Source organism: Leptosomus discolor, chromosome 18 (genome assembly GCF_034619465.1).
Source record: "Leptosomus discolor isolate bLepDis1 chromosome 18, bLepDis1.hap2, whole genome shotgun sequence".
NCBI classification, from domain to species: Eukaryota; Metazoa; Chordata; class Aves; order Leptosomiformes; family Leptosomidae; genus Leptosomus; species Leptosomus discolor.
The window spans coordinates 4,406,258-4,424,708 of NC_141408.1; the positions used below are offsets into that span (position 1 = coordinate 4,406,258).

General features: G+C 40.3%; 1 protein-coding gene across 1 annotated transcript in view; it reads right to left on the reverse strand.

The window, feature by feature from the left end:
- Positions 1-1,255: 1,255 nt before the first annotated feature.
- The window catches only part of ZZEF1 (zinc finger ZZ-type and EF-hand domain containing 1), a 60,512-nt gene continuing 43,316 nt past the window's right edge, over positions 1,256-18,451 (reverse strand). The window contains exons 41-55 of the mRNA XM_086475451.1: positions 18,270-18,444; positions 17,596-17,728; positions 15,804-16,000; positions 15,100-15,219; positions 13,656-13,844; positions 13,177-13,277; positions 12,509-12,644; positions 11,085-11,444; positions 9,080-9,223; positions 8,029-8,197; positions 6,090-6,188; positions 5,152-5,317; positions 3,468-3,618; positions 2,850-2,921; positions 1,256-2,398 (exon numbers count right to left, since the gene is read on the reverse strand). Of these exons, the coding sequence (XP_086331577.1) occupies positions 2,324-2,398; positions 2,850-2,921; positions 3,468-3,618; positions 5,152-5,317; positions 6,090-6,188; positions 8,029-8,197; positions 9,080-9,223; positions 11,085-11,444; positions 12,509-12,644; positions 13,177-13,277; positions 13,656-13,844; positions 15,100-15,219; positions 15,804-16,000; positions 17,596-17,728; positions 18,270-18,444 (2,287 nt within the window). The 3' untranslated portion in view covers positions 1,256-2,323. The remainder of the gene's footprint in view (positions 2,399-2,849; positions 2,922-3,467; positions 3,619-5,151; positions 5,318-6,089; positions 6,189-8,028; positions 8,198-9,079; positions 9,224-11,084; positions 11,445-12,508; positions 12,645-13,176; positions 13,278-13,655; positions 13,845-15,099; positions 15,220-15,803; positions 16,001-17,595; positions 17,729-18,269; positions 18,445-18,451) is intronic.

Below are 18,451 nucleotides of genomic sequence, written 5' to 3' on the forward strand. Positions count from 1 at the left end.
AGAAAGCAAAAAGACAGTCCAACGGAAAAAGTGAGAGTATGACAGAGCCATGACAGGTTCTACGAGTGGCTATTTACAGTCTTCATCCCTGATGTGAAAAAAGAAAAAAGCCTTCTTTGACTAAACCAGGCAGATCTCAGCAGCATGCTACATGCCTTAGCAAATCAGCCCATTGCATCTCCTTGGCTGCTTAGCCACGGATTCACACTGAGGCAGTGAATAGAAAGTCCTACTGCTCAAGAAGAGCAATTTCAAAATGCTCATCTGTCCCATCGATACGACTCCCTAAAGTGGACTCCAAAATGTCTCATTTTGGTGGAGCAACTCCCCGTTCCCAGAACCTGTTCATGCCATCAGAAAGCGTGAAACAGTTGGATCCCCAGGGATCGCTCAGACACCCCTGCAGTGAGATTGCAAACTCAAACACGTTACTCGGATGTGGGAACAAAATGATCCATGTGTTAAAGATACGCCACAACTTTGATAACTCCCTTCCCATCGGGATCTCATTCAGAAGGTGGGCTTTAACCTTCAACAACAGCACACTCCAGGAGGGGTTTCAGAGCAGTACCACTCCACCTCCTTTCAGTCTTTGATAAATAGTATGTTTTTCCTGAATTCTGGCATTCTCACTTGCTAAGAGGCCACTCCATTCCTGCAGGCAATGGCTTCAGCATAGTGCTTCTTGGTCTTCACTTTTAAATCTTTTGGGCAGGATAATCACACCATGATTCAACCTCATCCCCCGAAGAAGCACTTTGCACTCCCCTGGCTGAACAGAAGTCAAAACACCTTTAACTACAGCGCTAGAGGCCATCCAAAAAAAAAGGGAATATATTACCACAACTTTCCCTCTCAGAGGGAGATTTGGCCGTCCTTAAAATTTCAGACCCAGCTGAGAAGAGCACCAACTCAGAGGTCATCCCCCAAAGCGGCGCTCCTGCGCACGTTGCACATCGCTATTTGGGCACCACACACCTTTTGGACAAGCAAGGTCAATAAGCTTATTCCCTTCTGGCAGAGCCACTGCCCTTACACTACCTGCATTCAGTTACTCCTGAAGCTTCTGGCTGCCTTTTTTTTAATATCCCAATGTTGAGGTGAGGAAGGGAAGAAGAAGATAATTAGCACAAAAAGTTCTCCCAATTCATACTTGACAAGACCAGCTCTACATACTGCATAACGGTACACAAAATACACCCCCAAATCCTTCTATTTTTTTTTTAACTCTTTGGAAAGGGAATAACCAGCATACTTGAGCAGGAAGAAAGCCAATTTATTTCAGCATAGAAGGTCTGCTATTTATTCCCCATTCACTAAGAGTAATTCTATGCTAAGAAGCCATTGCCTTCAGTTATTGCTCTGTAAGATAAGACTGGATTGATCATTAACCCCCACCCTGAGTGCTGCGAGTCAGGGTTCCCAACATGACTGAGAAGGACCTCCTAAGCCTAAGTATCGAAATAATTAAAAGGAGAAAAGCCTCATGAATAATTTCTTGTAAAGATGTGATCGTCAAGAAATATGTATGTTCCTCAGCTCTTCCTATTACTGCTGCTTAGTGCATGGAGGCCAGCCTTTGCTCTCTGCACTAGAGTAATGTACTATTTAGAGTAACACATTGGAGATAAATTAAGGTAAGAATAGACGATCCAGCTGATCGAATCAAAGAACAGGAGAAATATTAACCACTTGAACGAGGATGCTCTGAAACGGGAATCCTTGAACTGCTATGCCAATCACCCAGGATTTGTTTTACAACCTGTAGCTTAGTAAGAATTAAAGTTCTTTTCCTCGGGTAGCAGCCTTCAAAGCAAAAGCAAACATGACAGGATTCAAGCGTGGACCATTTCTGCACCAGCCCATCAGATTCTGGTTTGCCTGTGTCACTTCAATGATATGTAATAGATGCTGCTGATGGCATCACTCCAAGTTCAGCAGTATTTTCAAAGCTGTCACGTTCCATCAATCAAGTTTCCTCGGGAGCAGATGATACCAACATGGGGGCCTTCCATTCTCTTACTTCAGCTACCTTCTTTCGTTTACTTCCTCCGAATAAAAAAAAATATTGTTCTATTTACTCTAACATGCTACAATATGTGCATACATAACTGTAGGCGACGCGTGAGTTACTTCAAGATGTGCTTTTTCATTGAAGTGCGCTTTTACTTTTACAAATTCTACATCAAGGTGGAAGGAAGGAAGGCTGCAGAGTGCTCATACACTGATGCTGAAGGAACTTTTCCTGAACGGAGTTAAGCTGTTTGTTCCAAGGTTCTATGGACAAACTACTCTATCCCATGCACTCCGGCCTGAGCCAGTATTAAACATTCCAGAAACTTGTTGATTTGTTTGGGTAGTTAATGGCAAGGCTGATAGCAGCAATGTTTTTCAGGGCCTGGAAGAGAGGAGAAAAAACAAAGGTCACGTCAAATATTCTCCCCAACCACAAAGTGCAAAGAAATCCTCGTATGAAATTAAACAGAAACAGATAAATAACCACTGCGTGTCTAACTGGTCGTCTCCTGGTAGTGCAGTAATTCTCATGCATCCAGGCAGCTTCAGCAAGGCAATGGCATTTCCAGTTGCAGGAAGACCAGCCCCCTTCCCCATTGCCACGTTTGGGCAGTTGAGAGGTCAGTTGGGTAAAACAGATACACCTGATGATGCTCAACAGCCAGTCTGTGGTACAGCACAAATGTCAGAGGCCTGTCATGGTATCGTACAGCCCAAGCACATTCATATCTATTTTACAGAACTCCACTGGGCAATCGGAAATCATTTATTATCTCTGTCTGCCAGAAAAATGTCACAAACCACATGTCTCCGGGGTTGTGCAATCTTATTACCTGTGCTGTGCAGCGATGAAGATGATCTTCAGTATTTAAGGCAAGCAAATACTCCTGTAGAGATCCAAGCTCCTGTAGCCAGAAAGCATTCAAATGAACACCACTGTTTCTACCAAAGACATCATCCTACTAATTAACATTAAAATGCTGATCATTATAGCAGTCCCCAAGAACCAAAAGTATCAGAACTACACACAAGACTCCTGGACTAGAACACAGTTTGTGACCACAGCAATCAGTTCATTACAAATTGTTTATATGTAATGTTCAAAAGCAACTCAAGGGAAACCACATTCAAACACCTTTAAGTTAATAATTAGATCAGCATTCCCCTCAGAATAAAGACTGGCTTTAGGGCCTACCGCCTTAATCGCACAAGGAAGACCCACGACTATTCCTTAACGTCCCACGATGGATAAGCCAACAGTATGCCCCTCTACTAGAATTTGCTACCAGACTCCAGAAGAGGAAGTTGTTAAAGTTTCTGAAGCATTTAATGTTCCTAAAGCTCTGATGAACTTTGCCAAGACAGAGGAAAACTGTGTTTAGTTTACCACAGAACTACGTGTCGTTCCCAGCACTGGGGAGAGGAGAGATACAAACACAGGAACTGCTTACAGTAACTCTGTTTTCTGTAACAAAGAAGAGTTCTGCAAGTGCACGATGAAGAGGAAGGAGAATACCAGGCTTGGCTATGTCATGACACAAGTTGTTTTCCATATGGGTGAAAAGCTGCCAAAGTGGCTTCAACAAGGTGAGGTCACAGTCCCTGAAAAAAAAGTAATTTAAATGAAATGGTGAGTAACCACGACCTTATGCCTGTTTCTGGCAGAGGGGACCCCCAAACAAATTTAAGAGAACAAAACCATACAGTTTTGACAGTCAGACGTACAAATGAAGGAAGTAACACAAGAAGTACTTTTAAATCTAAATTCAGTCGTGTGTTTCAGCACAACAAATTTCATTCTGAATCAGTGAAGTGGAGAGAACTTCATATCTATGAATATGTCTAAATGACTTTTCTAAAACTGAGTGGCCTCCTGAGATGAGGACTGTAAAATAACTACCGACATCACTGCTAAATGCTCTGCCTCCGCTGCTGGGAATTACACAATGCCGAACCGGAGCACTGAGCAGGCGATGTCCTTGTCCAGGGCAGACAGGCAATTATCGATACGTAGCTTTACTAACAACTCCAACCCTGCCTCCGTCCTGCTCCTGAGCTAAAGCTAGCTCACCCAAACGCCACTTATCATACAGACAGGATGACAAACACTGTTCACTAGGGGGGGGAAAAGGGAGGAAACTCAATTTCAGACTCTATCATCAGATTAACACAAAAAAAATATTAAATATCATAAGCACAACAGAGACTTGATCTTTTAACAATTACATTTGTTGTCCACATGACAAAGCAGGCATTTTCTGATGGAAAAAAAAGTAAGGGAACTTGAAAGAAAAAAAATCTATGATTACAAGTAATACCAAAATCAGGTTTTCAGACTTGGATGCAGATCAGCGTATTTACAGAGTCAAGCAATGGTTTCATGTAATGGCCCATTTTTATTACTGTATGTGAATATAGTTTCTGACTTCTATTTATCAAAGCAAGCTAATAGGATGCTGTTATTTTCATGATTTTTCTTGTTCTGAACTGAAAGGACATAACTGAGGTAAGCGCCAGAGTTCCAGCACTGGTGTCTTTGTTGCCTGCATTTCTACCGAGTTAACGTCACTAGACACGGTTGCAAAACTTTATAAAAGCTCAACATTTTTCTGGATGTGTATTTTCACAAGAAATCCCCATACCATACACACCGAAGCATTAGCACACCTACCCCTTCTACAACTCAATTACAGGCTTAGTGGTACAGCTAAAAATAATAATTTTAAAGTTATTTACTCTACAGAGAATCAGATCATCATTTCATCAGTTTATTATTCCATCCTCACCTTAATTCTAAAGTATGACTAATACAAAGGAAATACATTTCTAGAAAATTAACTGAAATCTATTTTTTTTGTCCTGTTTCAGGGTGATGTTTTTTCTTTACCACAACATTTGAATTCATTTGACCTTTTAAAAGCCAAGAAAGAAGAGAACATGTTTTCAAAAAAAAAAAAAACCCACACTCTTATAATAAGCTTCTGCTATCAAGGCACTGTGATTTGTATCCAAAAGGCAAATTAGGAATACCTACTTCAAACCATGGTTTTCTGGCTTCAAAACAATACCAGCTTAGTGGCTTTTTCTCCTCCTGCCCTTTGCTGTTTAGTGAACATCACGGAAGAGCGCACTCACCTCTGGGCACTGCACTGCACTATCTTCAAGAGCAAGTGGATAGCCTTCAGACGCTGGTGACCGGTCTGACGGCATGCCACCCCGACCTGCCATTCCCAGATTCTGGCCAGCGGGAGGTGAGGAACTACCCTTTCCTCGGACAGCATCTGCTTTAGAATTTCAAACCCTGGGGAGGGAAAAAAAAAATAAATTCAAAGAGCTGTTACTTTGGTAGGGACCCACTCTGTTCATATATTCACTTTTCTCCATATACTAAGTATTGCTCTGGCAAGCAAGAAATATCAATGGAAAACACCAAACCAAAAATGTGAGATAATTCTAGGTTACAGTCCAACATTGCAAGTCCTTCCTGGGGCAAAACTTAGATAAAAATTAGAAAGAATCCTACCTGAAATTAAAGTTTTGCCCAAATGCGGCACACAAAACACCAGTCCTCACTATTATGTGATACGCAGTACAGTTTTGCTGATTGTAAATCATCCACCAGCCTCAATTTCATTAAAAAGATTTAAACTCTAAAATAAACTAACATAGCTTTTCATGCTGTATCTAGAAATTAGATCCAGAACCAGTCTATTTTAATGGATAACTACTTTTTAAAAACGTAACTACAATTATTTCTGTTTCCAATTACGGCACCTTGGCGTGTTTACCAAATCCTGTGTGTCATTACTGACATATAATGAGGCTTTGAATGCAAATAACATTATTATAATTGTTATCTCCAGGTCTTTGTGAAGATTGAGTATTTCTAGCTTAAAGTCACAGAAGTAAGAGACATGGGTCAAGTTTCAACTTGAACAGAACTAATCATGTTATTTCCAAAACATTGGAGAAATCAAATTCTAAGTCAAAAAAAGGGATAATGACAAGTCTGTCAAAGCTTGACAAAAAAATGACAAAAAGCCCTTTTTCAATACATTCTGAGCAGTGCTTACCTGTCTGAAACCTTCCAAGATGACCTGCTGTCACTGTAAACTTGTAACCCCACTCGGTGTTACTCATGTCAGAAGTAAATCGGTAATAGAGTGTGTCTCCTGTGTACAAGGGAAGGAAGAAAATCCACATCACTACCTTCTGAGTTAGTTTTGCGATCACAAATACAATTCAAACGAGAAGTTTGTCATAAATTAATCCTAGGTATCGTCATTCAAGAGAGGTGATCTTTTACCTTTTGCTAACTATGAAACACACAGAACAGCACAGGAGGCTGAAGCGAAACGCAGAACGGTTTCCACCGTGTAAGGAGGGTTACAAGGATAATGTCTCTAACATTTTTGTCAACTGCACAGAAGAGGAGGGAGTTAAAGAAACTCTATACTGCACACTTTTCCAACTGTGTTACGGAGCAGTTGTGATTCATGAAAAAAGCACCCCTACATAGGCAACCAAGTCCACAGTCCATTAAAGAAAAGGTTAAAAAACCGTGAAAGTAAAGTTGCACTGCTTTTACATGTCAGAAAATTAAATTGCACCCTTTTAGTCTAGGGAACGAAATTGTTAACCACTTAAAAGTGGAAGAACTATAAAAATGTTTGACCATTTTACAAGCAGGCAGTGGGACATTCAAGAAGTTCCTGTCATTGTAGCATCTACAGCTTCAGAGATAAACACTGGTAGTTTGCTGTAATGCTGAACAAAACATATCCTTACCTAGCGTGCTCTGTAACATCAGATCTGGTTAAATTTCCTTCTGTTCCATGAAAAAATCCTATCAACCTGGGACAAGCATGCTAGTTTTCATTGGAAAGCAGAATTCTTAAAGATTCATGAAGAAGAAAAATTTTGAAAACACTTTTTAGGATTTAAAAAAATAAATCTAAAAACCCGTTCCCCTTTTCATCATGAAACAGAGCTGTTGCTCTCTCCTGCTGCTAGGAGTCTTGAGAAAGCCCTGCTACCAAATGAAAAGCCCTGAAGCCTTCAAACGCCTGGTTTCAGCTAAAGCCTGCTCAGTGAAATCAAGAGCCTTAATCCACACAGCCTTAGCGGGAAATGAGGTTTCACAAGGTGAAACTCAAGTTTCGCAGCCAAGCCTGTTCCAAAACAATAGGCCTCAAAGTTCAGTTTCTAGGCAAACCTCTGGACCTATTTGGGAGGAAAAGGAGGACAGAAAGAAGTTCATAAAAAGCCAAAATATTTCTACAGAGCACACATTTGTTTCTAACTATCTCTTGTAACCCAAACCGCTTTGCTGAGAAAGTTCCTAAATCTATTTACAGCTACCGACAGTACTCGAAGTCAAAAGCTTCCTGCACCACCACAGCGCTCGGTGGGTTAAAACAACTTCAGGTAAGAACCATGGGACCATGCAGTCCTTCAGCTCACGGGCATTCGCTACTGTGTTATGAAAAACGTGCGTAGAGAGCACAGAGTGAGCTGTCAGTCAAATGACTGGGGTTTTTCGGCTACCCTCTGTGGCAACAAGTGGAGACAAGCCATTGGCACACGCTCTTTATTCGCTCTCAGCACCAGTATAGCACAGAGACAAGAGATAAGCCTATCTCTTTTTTAAAAAAAAGCGCTTCCTGTGGAAAGTAAGACAAGGCAGAAACAATGTAAGTGAATATTGTGCAGAACAAGGACTGTGTTGGAACAGAATCAAGATCAAAACTTGTTTCCAGTAGCTAAGTGTATGCTTTGACTGAGGCGTGGAAAAAAAAGGTCAAGTAGAGAACAACAGATAAGCCTACTTCTAAGAAACAAATGCAAGAGCAGCACGTCAGAGCAAACAGATTGGGACAAGAAAAGGATTTTCTTTTCCCACACATCTCAGGAACACCTGCATTTAACTGTCATCTTCCAGCAGTTTCTCTCAAGAGTCCCAGATACCAGCAATATCCTACACATTTGCACTTTGAAACACCACATATTCACCTGGAAGCTCAAAATCATTCCATTTCTGTGGAGATCCACTGAAGCTGTGCCGATCCTGCTGGAAATCACTGCTGCTGGACATGAGCAACTCATCACAGCCTTCTTCTGTGTTACACTGAGAGTCAAATTTGATTGAGAGGTAGATAGCACCGGGAATGTGAACTTTATCCTGAGAAATAAGCACATGATCTTTGTTACACTATAATACTACATTACCAAGAAGCTACTTAACTTTAACCATAAAAACAAGGGAGATATAACAAATACTACAGCATCTCCATGGGAAAACAAATCCTTCAATATTTTTATCCAGAACTAATTTAACAAACGTGGCCTATTGTTTGCATTAGCTGTTAAGCATACAAAATTAATTCCTAGCAATGCTTTGGTTTTTTAAAAGTGGTAATTGTTGCTGATATTGATCTCAATGCAAAATGTAAAGGTTTACATACACTTAAAAATAAAAAAAAAAGAAGAGTCAGAGCTGCAGGGAAATTAAAGATCCCAAGACTGCCCAGGTGCAATGACTACATACCCAACTATATTAGAAAAAGGCTTTCAAACAATATCAAGAAAAGAAATTCAGAAACTGAGTCAGGAGACGATAGTTTAAAATAAGAAACACACAAAAAAAAGACTGCACTCCTAGCTTTGGTCTAACAGCACAAGCAAATAACAGGCCAACTGAAACAGACCTTTGGATGAAAGGGTGGAAATAGTCACTCATTAAGGCCCTGAAACCATTTAAGAATATGAGCTGCTTCAGACACATGCACAGTAAACCCATTTAAGCTACGTACGTTTCACATGATTGAATTAGGACTTTACAGCGCCTTATTGAACCTGTTTCTTTACAGGGCAAGGCCTCAGTCATCTGGCATCAGCCTTGTCAAAAGCAACACTGAGCAGGTATTCCCAGGTGCCTCAAGCCCAGGAGCCCCACGGGTATACACGTGCAACACTGCGAGACTGCTGCTCCAACCACCTTCATGGTTTTCCACCAGAGTTCAAGTCATGCAAATCCACTGCACTGTAACACTGTATAACTGACCTCAAAATTAGTATTGTTGTTATAAGGATGTTTAGATTCACGCATCTGGACTGCCATTCCGGGCTCCTCCATGAACTGGCAAGCTGTCAGCGCCATCGTTCCCAGCATGTTCTCATTGCACCCGTGTAGGACTTTCTGTAGAATCTGGGGAGAAGCAACACGTCATGTAAACGCAACCTGCTGTCGAAACAACATGTACAAACTTGCACGCTGACGACAGACACAGAGTCGTTTCTAGCCACATCACTTCAGAAGAGCGCATCGAGTTACTAGCAAGAAACAAGACAAATTCACAAATGATGTCTACGAGCGTCATCTCCATGAGAGCACAAGATTTTACTCTGTCCTCTGTTCCAGATCTTTCAGCCTTTATCTGATAAAAACATGAGAGCTATCAGCTACATCTCTTTCCACAAATGCCAGAATCAAGGCTAATCCATAAAGTAATTAACAGTAAACTAAGCAGTAAACAAGGAAGATAAACAACTTTGTTAACATACTAAACAGACACCTTTACCATCTATACCTACAGGTTTTGACCTGAATAGAGTATGTCATGTATTTTAGTCTCCAAAATGTACAACCCCACATATAAGAAGGAATGATTAAGTATCAGTTAAGTGGCTGCAGTGTTTGAAAGCACTAGATGCAAAAGCAGTCTCTTTAAAAACACAAATAAATGCCATTCAGTCTAACAGGACATACTAAACGATAATTCAGAACAACCTGAGTCTCCTGTTATTTTTCAGAAGCTCACAACAGCTCTCAATCAGGAGTCCTGCTACACGAGGCCCTCTCCAGGTCACTGCAGCAACCTGTTGCGTCTCTTCACCTGCAATTTTCTAACTCCTCCTATAAAACGTAACACTAGCTCAGACCAAAAGGTTCATCTCCAGATCTGCCGAAAAGTGCTTTCTTGGGAGGGGAGTTTGAAAAGCCAAGGCAGTATGTACCATAGTTCCCTGACAGTTCTTTGCCTCCACACTCGCAGAACAGCCTCAGACAAAGGCTGAGCTTTTGTATTTAATACGCCTTAATAGATTTTTTTTTTTTTATTCTATCAGTTCATCCTGTCATTTTCTGAATCTACATAAACACTCTGTAGCAACAATTTCAATGACATACTGTGTCAAGAACCAGTTCTTTTGGTTTGTTTTGGACCTGCCACTTATTACCTTAATCTGACACTCCTTTGTTTTCTTACAGGGAGGGCCAGTGAATACTACTTGCTGTTAACTTTTGTATGCTCCTTACTGTTTTAAAACTACAGAGGAAGAGGAACAGACTTTTTTATTACTCCTCCTCCCTCCATGCCCCAACAGGGCAAAGATCCAGGATGAAGAAAACTAGTTGGTTCCTCATACCAAAGTTACTCAATGGCTGTAATAAACCCTGCCACTCTTCTCCAGACCTCTTCCAGTTGTACTGCATCCTCTTTTTTGTTGTTGTTTAAAATGAGAGGAGGGGTCAGGTCCCATGCTGCAGTCCAGATGACAGCACACTATTGGTTCAGTGGCACACCAAGGCTTCTGTTTCATTTTTAATTCCTGCTTCGAAGATTCCCAGCACTTGTTTTGCTTCAACTGCTGTGAAGCACGGAGCTGACATTTTAATTATAACATTTTATTATAATTCCAAGATCATTTCCACCACAGTAACAGTCAGCTCCTCAATGCAGCGGCAGGTATTACAATATTCACATTGAGATCTAACAAAAAGCCGCTTTCAAAACAGACTGCCTAATTTACCAATTTCTCTATAAGATTTATTTTGCCATATAGCTCTTTCATAACTGAGAGAGTTGTCTCCACGGAGCTAGTTTTTCCATTTTCTGTTAACTAAATCAGTACATTAAGACACTGACAGATTCCAACTTCTTTTTCAGAACGAATTTAAATTTTGGAGTTTCAATTTAGTTTAAAAACGGAACGGCAAGTATTTTTGTCAGACTCTTGTGGCATGTCGGCACAGGGCTTGTTCACATGCATAAGTGAAATCCACTTACTTTTTCCCATAACTGCTTTTCCTCCAGCTGCATAAGCATGTCCAGTATGTATGTCATGTGGGCTGGGCCGCTAAGATCTAGGATTTCCTCATTTATGGCCACACCATCTGGCCACTCAGCTAACAACAGTGCCAGCACATGCCTGGCATAAAGAACAGCAGTTGCCTCATTTACACGATACAGGTAGTCCCTCACAGCTTTTTTACTTCTAGAGTCCAGCTCCTTGTGCAGGAGTATCGAACTCTTCGTGCGACGTTGCTTGGCATAACTAAGCTGTAGGTCACTCTCTGTGTTGGTTATCAGTTTCTGGGCGACTGGATTAGTTTCTTCTGTTGCTTTATCACAGAGCACAGGCTTTGACTGCAAAAAAGAAATGCAAGTTTGAAAACAGGCTCTCAAAAACTTAGCTCCTTATGTTTGGATATCTCACCCGTCCACCTGATCGCAAGCTGAATTTACGAATGAATTTGTCTTTTACACACTGAAAATCAGACGCACCAACGAACAGAAGTGTGATCTCATGTACCTACAGGGACAGAATTCCTCAAAAAGACTCTTTATGCCAACAGACTTCACGATACACCAATGCCTTCATGACTGTACACGAGCAGAAAGAATTCGAACCAGAAGTGTCGATTTGAGCTGACCGACAGAGGTAAAGCAACGAAGCGCCATGCTGTTTGTGACACAGAATGAGGCAAGTTGGGAAGAACCTTTGGAGATCATTTGGTCCAAATCCGACTTAAAGCTGAGCCAACTTCAAAATCAAGGCTTTGTCCAGTTAAGTTTGGAGAATTTCCAAGGGTGGATATTTCACAGCCTCTGCATAAGCTGTTGTAGGGCCTATTTTTTATTTATTATTATGTGAAACTACTTCAGGACACCCCGATCCACCTGCTAGGCAAGTGATAAGGCTACTCTGCTGCTGATGCCACAGGGCCAGGAATCACCACCCAAATAAAGCAAAGCGCTGCGGGACCATGCTACCGAATGCAAAACCTAAAGCTTGCAAGTGTAGTGTCCACTTTACAAGACAAATTCATTGCTTCCTTGTTCTGCTGAAATTACTGTAAGAGAATAATAATATTCTAAAACAGTAACACTTATGGCATAAGCTTACAGTAATCTGATACAATCTCTCTTGTATAAGGAGAGGAAATTCCAGTGTGCAATCACAATTTGTTCTCCTGACCCGAGAATCAAGTTCTTTTAATTCCTTAAGGAAGAAATTACAAGGAAGAAATACTTGTGCCTCTTCTTGTACCTGCCTGTTCATTTTGACATAAAACATTAACAACAGATTATTTCAGCGGCTAAAAAATTTTTCAAAATCTCAGATTTGAAGTTACTAAACAAAACTAAAGTTACTCAATGTCCAAATTAATTATTTCACAACTGCTCCTTTTTGGTGGAGAGGTACATACCAAACACGGTAAGATGATCATATCTGTATCGACCGCTTTTGAACTCTGCTCCTCCAACCTCAAACGTTTGCTGGGTTGCCATTTCTGAGCCAGTGTTCGGATCCTCTCGTCTGTTGTAATTACATCTCCATCAAACCTTAAAAGAGGCAAAAGAAAAAAAAGAAAATACACAAATGTGTTTCGAGAGTAATGCGAACTAAATTAGTGCAATTAAATGCAAATTAAATCTTCCCACCTCCTGTTTTAGAAGGATTCATTAAACTCTACCTATTTTTATCATATTAGGTTAACTAGCTTCCCTGTTCTAACATGCCAAAGGTTTCAAACGTTATAACATTGCTCATCTCTGTGAGAACAGGGTGGCTCCACGACATGCTTTGATTACTAGAAGCCACATGTAAGCTCTCCATTCTTCCTCGGGATAATTTAGAAACATAGTAGATCTTCATATCGGAGTTATCATATTGAAAAGAACACGCAACGTTATTTCAGAATATGGGGACTTGTTTCCATAAATACAACTCAGTAGGAGTTTATTTCCTTACTTTTTCACACATGAAAACCAAAGCGTATCCTTGGAACAACTTCTGTTTGGCACCTATTAGATTGTAGGTTACCACCCACATCTAGTAACTTTCTTTTTCTGCTGGACCCAGTCTCTCACATACCTCTTTTGAACTTCCAGGAAAAAAGAATCTGTTCTTTTCATTTGCAGCTCATACATGGCTCGAAGAATATGGAGAGGTGCATTAAGTGCATCATGGGTCATCTGGGCAAGGAGACAGAAAGAAAGAAAAAAAAAAAAAAAAGAAAACCCGAAGATGACATTACAGGGAAAAGGAAGATGAGTTTCTTTAAGGATGACCGAGGTATTATTTGCACCATATTACACCATATATATAGGGAATTAACGAACTTAATATCTAGATTAGTAAAAATGAAAAGTAATTTAGCCAAAAGCTTTATAATGATTTTCCAGTGCTCATTACTGTAGTTCTAGCTTATTTCCTTTAGATAACGACACATTGAAATCATAGACCCTTATTCTATAAATTTACAAGAAAAACAGCCATATAAACTACCAGATATTTTATGCAACTAGCAAATTCACAGTGACTTCAAAGGAGGTAAAATTAAGTTTAAGTACCAAGAAACATATTTTGGTGGCTTCATCCAAACCCTCCAGAGGATCAAGTTTGTTCTGCTCTAAATCGACAGGACCAACAACAGGTTGCTCCACATCTTGATCTTGTTCCCTTTCTTCCAGTTCAGTATCCTCACGTTCAGCCAGGGAACTGATCTCTTTCTTTGAGGAGTACAGCATTATTGACAAGATCTACACAGAAAAAAGGTAGCATATGGTGTGACAGTTGTAGATATTATTAGAGTATCTGCAATCAGCATTTTATAAGAACATTGTAAGACTTGGACAGTACTTAACCCATGCTATTCTTAAAAGAAGCAACACCTAAAAAAAGGAAAAAAACCCAAAGCCAAAACCAAACCATTTCCCACTTCACAAATGAGTTACACCTTCCAGGCTGCTACAAAGACAACTTAAGCAATCAGCCGAAAGTGTAAAATTTGAGAAAATAGTGATTTAACCCTTTCAGCACATCAAAGATTTGAGGATTCTTAGACAAGAACAGAGCAGAGGCGATTATCACCAAAAAGTCTGCGATGCTCCTACACATTTTTCTCCTTTGAAAACACACCTTTGGCTTCAGTGCCGCCAACACCACTGGTACTCATGACAGGAAGAAAAGAATGTTACACTCTTCCTTGGTCCTCCAGTTTGTGTCAGCCTCAGTTCTGAGGAGCAATGCGGGCAGAGCTACAGCAAGATATTTTAGAGCTCCGGGCAGAACACTCATTTGGTACGATGCTGCCGAAAGGGGAGGAAGGTGGGACACCTCTCGGAGTCAGGGCTGGTTCTCTGGCTGCAGGGCAGGAGGCAGGAATATCCCACAGTCCAGATCTGATTCTGCAGAATTTCTAACCAACCCCTTGGGGCAACTTTTCAGAGGAAATCCAGGGCTTCTCTCTTTCTCTCTCTCGTTGCTACTGTCCTAAGTACCAATTAACACAAGTCTTGCCTATGATAAAACATAACTAACGTTGAACCACACTTATCTGCCAGTAATTAACAAAGGCTCAGAATGCTCACATGCATATTGATCTCCCCATATTGCACTGCAGTAACACCTTGTACATGTCAGCGAGTAAGGCAAGTCATGTTTTTCTTCAAGTTTAATTATTATTTTTTAAATTGAAGGATGGAATTTTCAAGAACAGTCTAAATAAAATTAATAAAAGAAACTGAGTAGGTGATTAATGCCTCATCTTGCAAATTTCTTTCAAATACAATCAGATTAATTAAAATCAGCTCCTGCTTTAAAGAAGTCAGACTATTATCTACAGAATTATGATGGATGGAAGGCAGGCAGATTCAGGATACAGTTAAGTGAACATTTTTATAAGACAGATTAGAAATACTCTTGAGACTGTGTTCACAAAAGACAAGTGCAGGGCCACAACCTTTCATGTCACTGTGTGAAGCCTGACTTTTTACAAAACATAACTGTGCTTACCTCCAAGTCTCTAAGAAGCCAGGTCTTACTGAAGCCAGTTCCTTTGCTACATTTCTTCACTAGAAGCTTAAGTAAACCAGACTGAAGAAAGGCAGCTTGGATTTCCTTAAAGCCATGAATCTAGACACAGACAGACACACAGAGGTAAATAAGTAAAAAGGGAACGATGCATCACAATGCCTGCAAGGCCTTATCACATGGCCTCAGTTAAACTTCCTGCCCAGATGAACTACGTTGGGAATCTCTTTCTTTCATTTCCCTAAAAAGACCCAAAATACAAATCCCCACTTCAAATACCTTAAGAGTATCATCTATGACACACACAGAGTAGTAACTGGATATCTGTTTTGCTCTGACAGTCCAAACCACCACAGATTCCCTCTTCAAATAATTCAGGAGTAAGAAAAGGGGCCAGTAAGCTTCACTCCATGAAGTGTTCTCCCAATAAATTTCTTCTTCAGCTTCATGGTCAGCTCCCACAGAGGAAAAGTGATCCAACTTTCAACTCAGACTCACGAATGCTATTTAAAGCCCAGCAACATTTCCACCCCCCTACAGAGAGGGGATAGAAGGAGCCAGCTGTGAGAGAAATTAACTTGTGTGAGCTCCCCAAGGGGCTTAGTCAATACCCAGGTTCCTGGAGTGCAAGGTAGAATGTGAACTTTTATTCATCTATTATATTCTGGGTGTCAGACAAAAGATACCTTAAGTGTTCTGTAAAGCCCCTTTAGGGCGAGCGACAAGACCCAAGTTGCTTCCACTGCCTCAGCATAGCTGCTGTCCATGCTGGTTTGCAGAAGGTGCGTGGATATAAGAACAAAGTGCTGGAGGTACTGTCTCAGCTGGGTGTGGGAATCACTGCCCTCTTGTCCACTTTTCTGAATTAACTGATAGTCTTTCACTACAGGAGAGAGAAAAACATAATTCACTAGGTTCACCTTAAAGTGTTGTGAAATCATCTCTTACCAGTAGATGTAAGTAGGCTGAGACATGAACATGATCCACACGTGAAGTATGTTCTAATAATGGTCTTGTACTAAAATTATCTCAGATTCACTGAATAGTCAACCAAATATTTAATTTTCTAATGCAAGTTTAAAACCCCCTAGGTAACTTCTGGCAGCACCTGTGTGCACATCTCTGCACATAAACAGTACAGCATACAAAGCAGTGTGTGTTATATTCCACAATTAAAATGGGGAAAATTCTGACCTGCAATTGATATGATGAAGTAAATCTTGCTGATCTTACTGTTTAAAATGTCAACAGTGAAAAATAAACAACTTTATATTCAAATCTTTCTTCAGTATCAAAAAGCAGTTTAGTCTGTTGATTTTTCCAAGTGTCTTTTAAACAACTTCAATAATCAAATCTTAGGACAACCTTTGCCTCATTAACTTCACAATATTAGGTCAGGTATGTCAAAGCTGAAAGCCCTTGCTCCTAGAAACCCAACTGATTTGTTACATGTTAAACGTTTAACTCGACTAACTTTTAAACAAGGTGAAACACAGGAAGAAAATTCCCTCTAGTACAATGAAAAGGACCCAGGAGGCAGCATCTAGCTCTGGGTTTTTGTTGCTGGGATTTTTACTAGCCTTAAGACACCACACTTTAAGCCAACACACTACGGATGTGCCCTAGAACGGATTATTCTAAAACATCCAGACACATTTCCTGGAGTACACACTATTTCATGCCATGCAGCGCTCTCTAATTTTTGTCTCAATCTTCAGGCATATCCAAACTGTTTTGAGAAGTTCCTCCAGACAGGAAGAACGCAGAGAAGACAGACTCCTGGCATTTTATAAAGCACATGATTAAAGAAGACAGGCCTGTCCTCATGGCATGCTTTTTTACAGGACCAGGAAAAAACAGCCAACACAGTATTCTTTCAGCAGTAATCAATAACGGGTGTGTTTGTGTTTGTTCTTGGTCTTCATTTGCTAGTAGGTAGCACATCTCGCCCACAGCGGAAACAGGCACTTCATAAAAACGCAGAGTATTTTTGAAGCAACAAAATAGTCTATCCCAAAAATGTTCAGGCTCCGAGTACCTTCCCCTTACATAGCAGCACCTAACTACACAGAAGTAGCATGGACATTTTTTAAATTTGCAATTGTTTTAAAACATTAAGCACATTTTCGCAAAGGATAAGACACAGGCAGTTACCAAATCTCAAAACAGAAACAGTGAATCAAAAGCCTGTTTCTGAGATTTCTCAATTGATAGTCTCAACAGTTTCCTAAATCCTCTTCTGAATAAAAATAAATGTCCGAGTTTTAAAAAGAAAATGAGCCTCCACATTCTTTACTGCAGAAGCTTCACAATTTGGTTTAACCTATGAGCAGGAAAATCAGACTGCTTACTAATTATGGATTCAAACTCTGCAGACCTGCACAAGTGGTCTAGTTAAAATATGCTTTCAGGTATCCACAATAAACTGTAAGGAAATACACTCTGTGATTCTTTGATAAAATAAAAATGCCACAGAACCTGTTTTTCTCTTTCGGGTTTTGATGTCTACTACAACTGCCCTGTTTTTCTCAGTGAAATGCTTCAGGATGATCACGTTATGAGGCTCATTAGCATTATCCATGTACACAGAACGAGTCCCCATACACAGCACCTGAAATTGCAGCAAAAGTTTCAGTTACTATTTGGAACACTTATTTGTAAATACACAGCCATCTTTTGTATTGGTTACATTTGCTTATACTTGGCATTGTAATTTTCTAGCTGAACAACCTGCTCGCTGCCAGGAATTTGCTGAACTTTAGAAAACAACAGTTCACTTATATAAAAAAAAATGCCTACAACAACCAACTTAATGCTACATAGACAATGTATCGGTTCCAACTATCAAGAGCAAGGTTGGATTGTTTCACTGGTATAAAAGCCCTTCCTGATACTCAAACATACTAAGCTGGTTTCCTTACGATAGTTGTAGCAGCACTCAAACAAGTGTAAGGCAAAACCAGCTACATTATTCTTCATTATTCTTATTCTACATTAATTGTGCGCAAGTGGAAAGATGTGAACTCTGACATACACCGTGCTTTGACAGTTTATAATGGATGTCCCCAATTGATGAAATCTGTGGTATTTAGAAATAGAAACCTAAAAGCTCTAACCAATTTCGTTTCCTTTAGTATTGACAGGCCACTTACCTCAGGAAACCCAACCAGCACCAATAAAGTGAAGATATTGGTGTGCTTTAGCTGGAAGGGCAGTTGCTTAATGCAATGGTCAGTGAAAGCAGCGATCACATTATGCCACTGCGCAGAAGAGTTCAAAGATCGAAGAATATCTGCCATGGAGCTTGCCCAGTCCAGACCTACACGACTGGAAA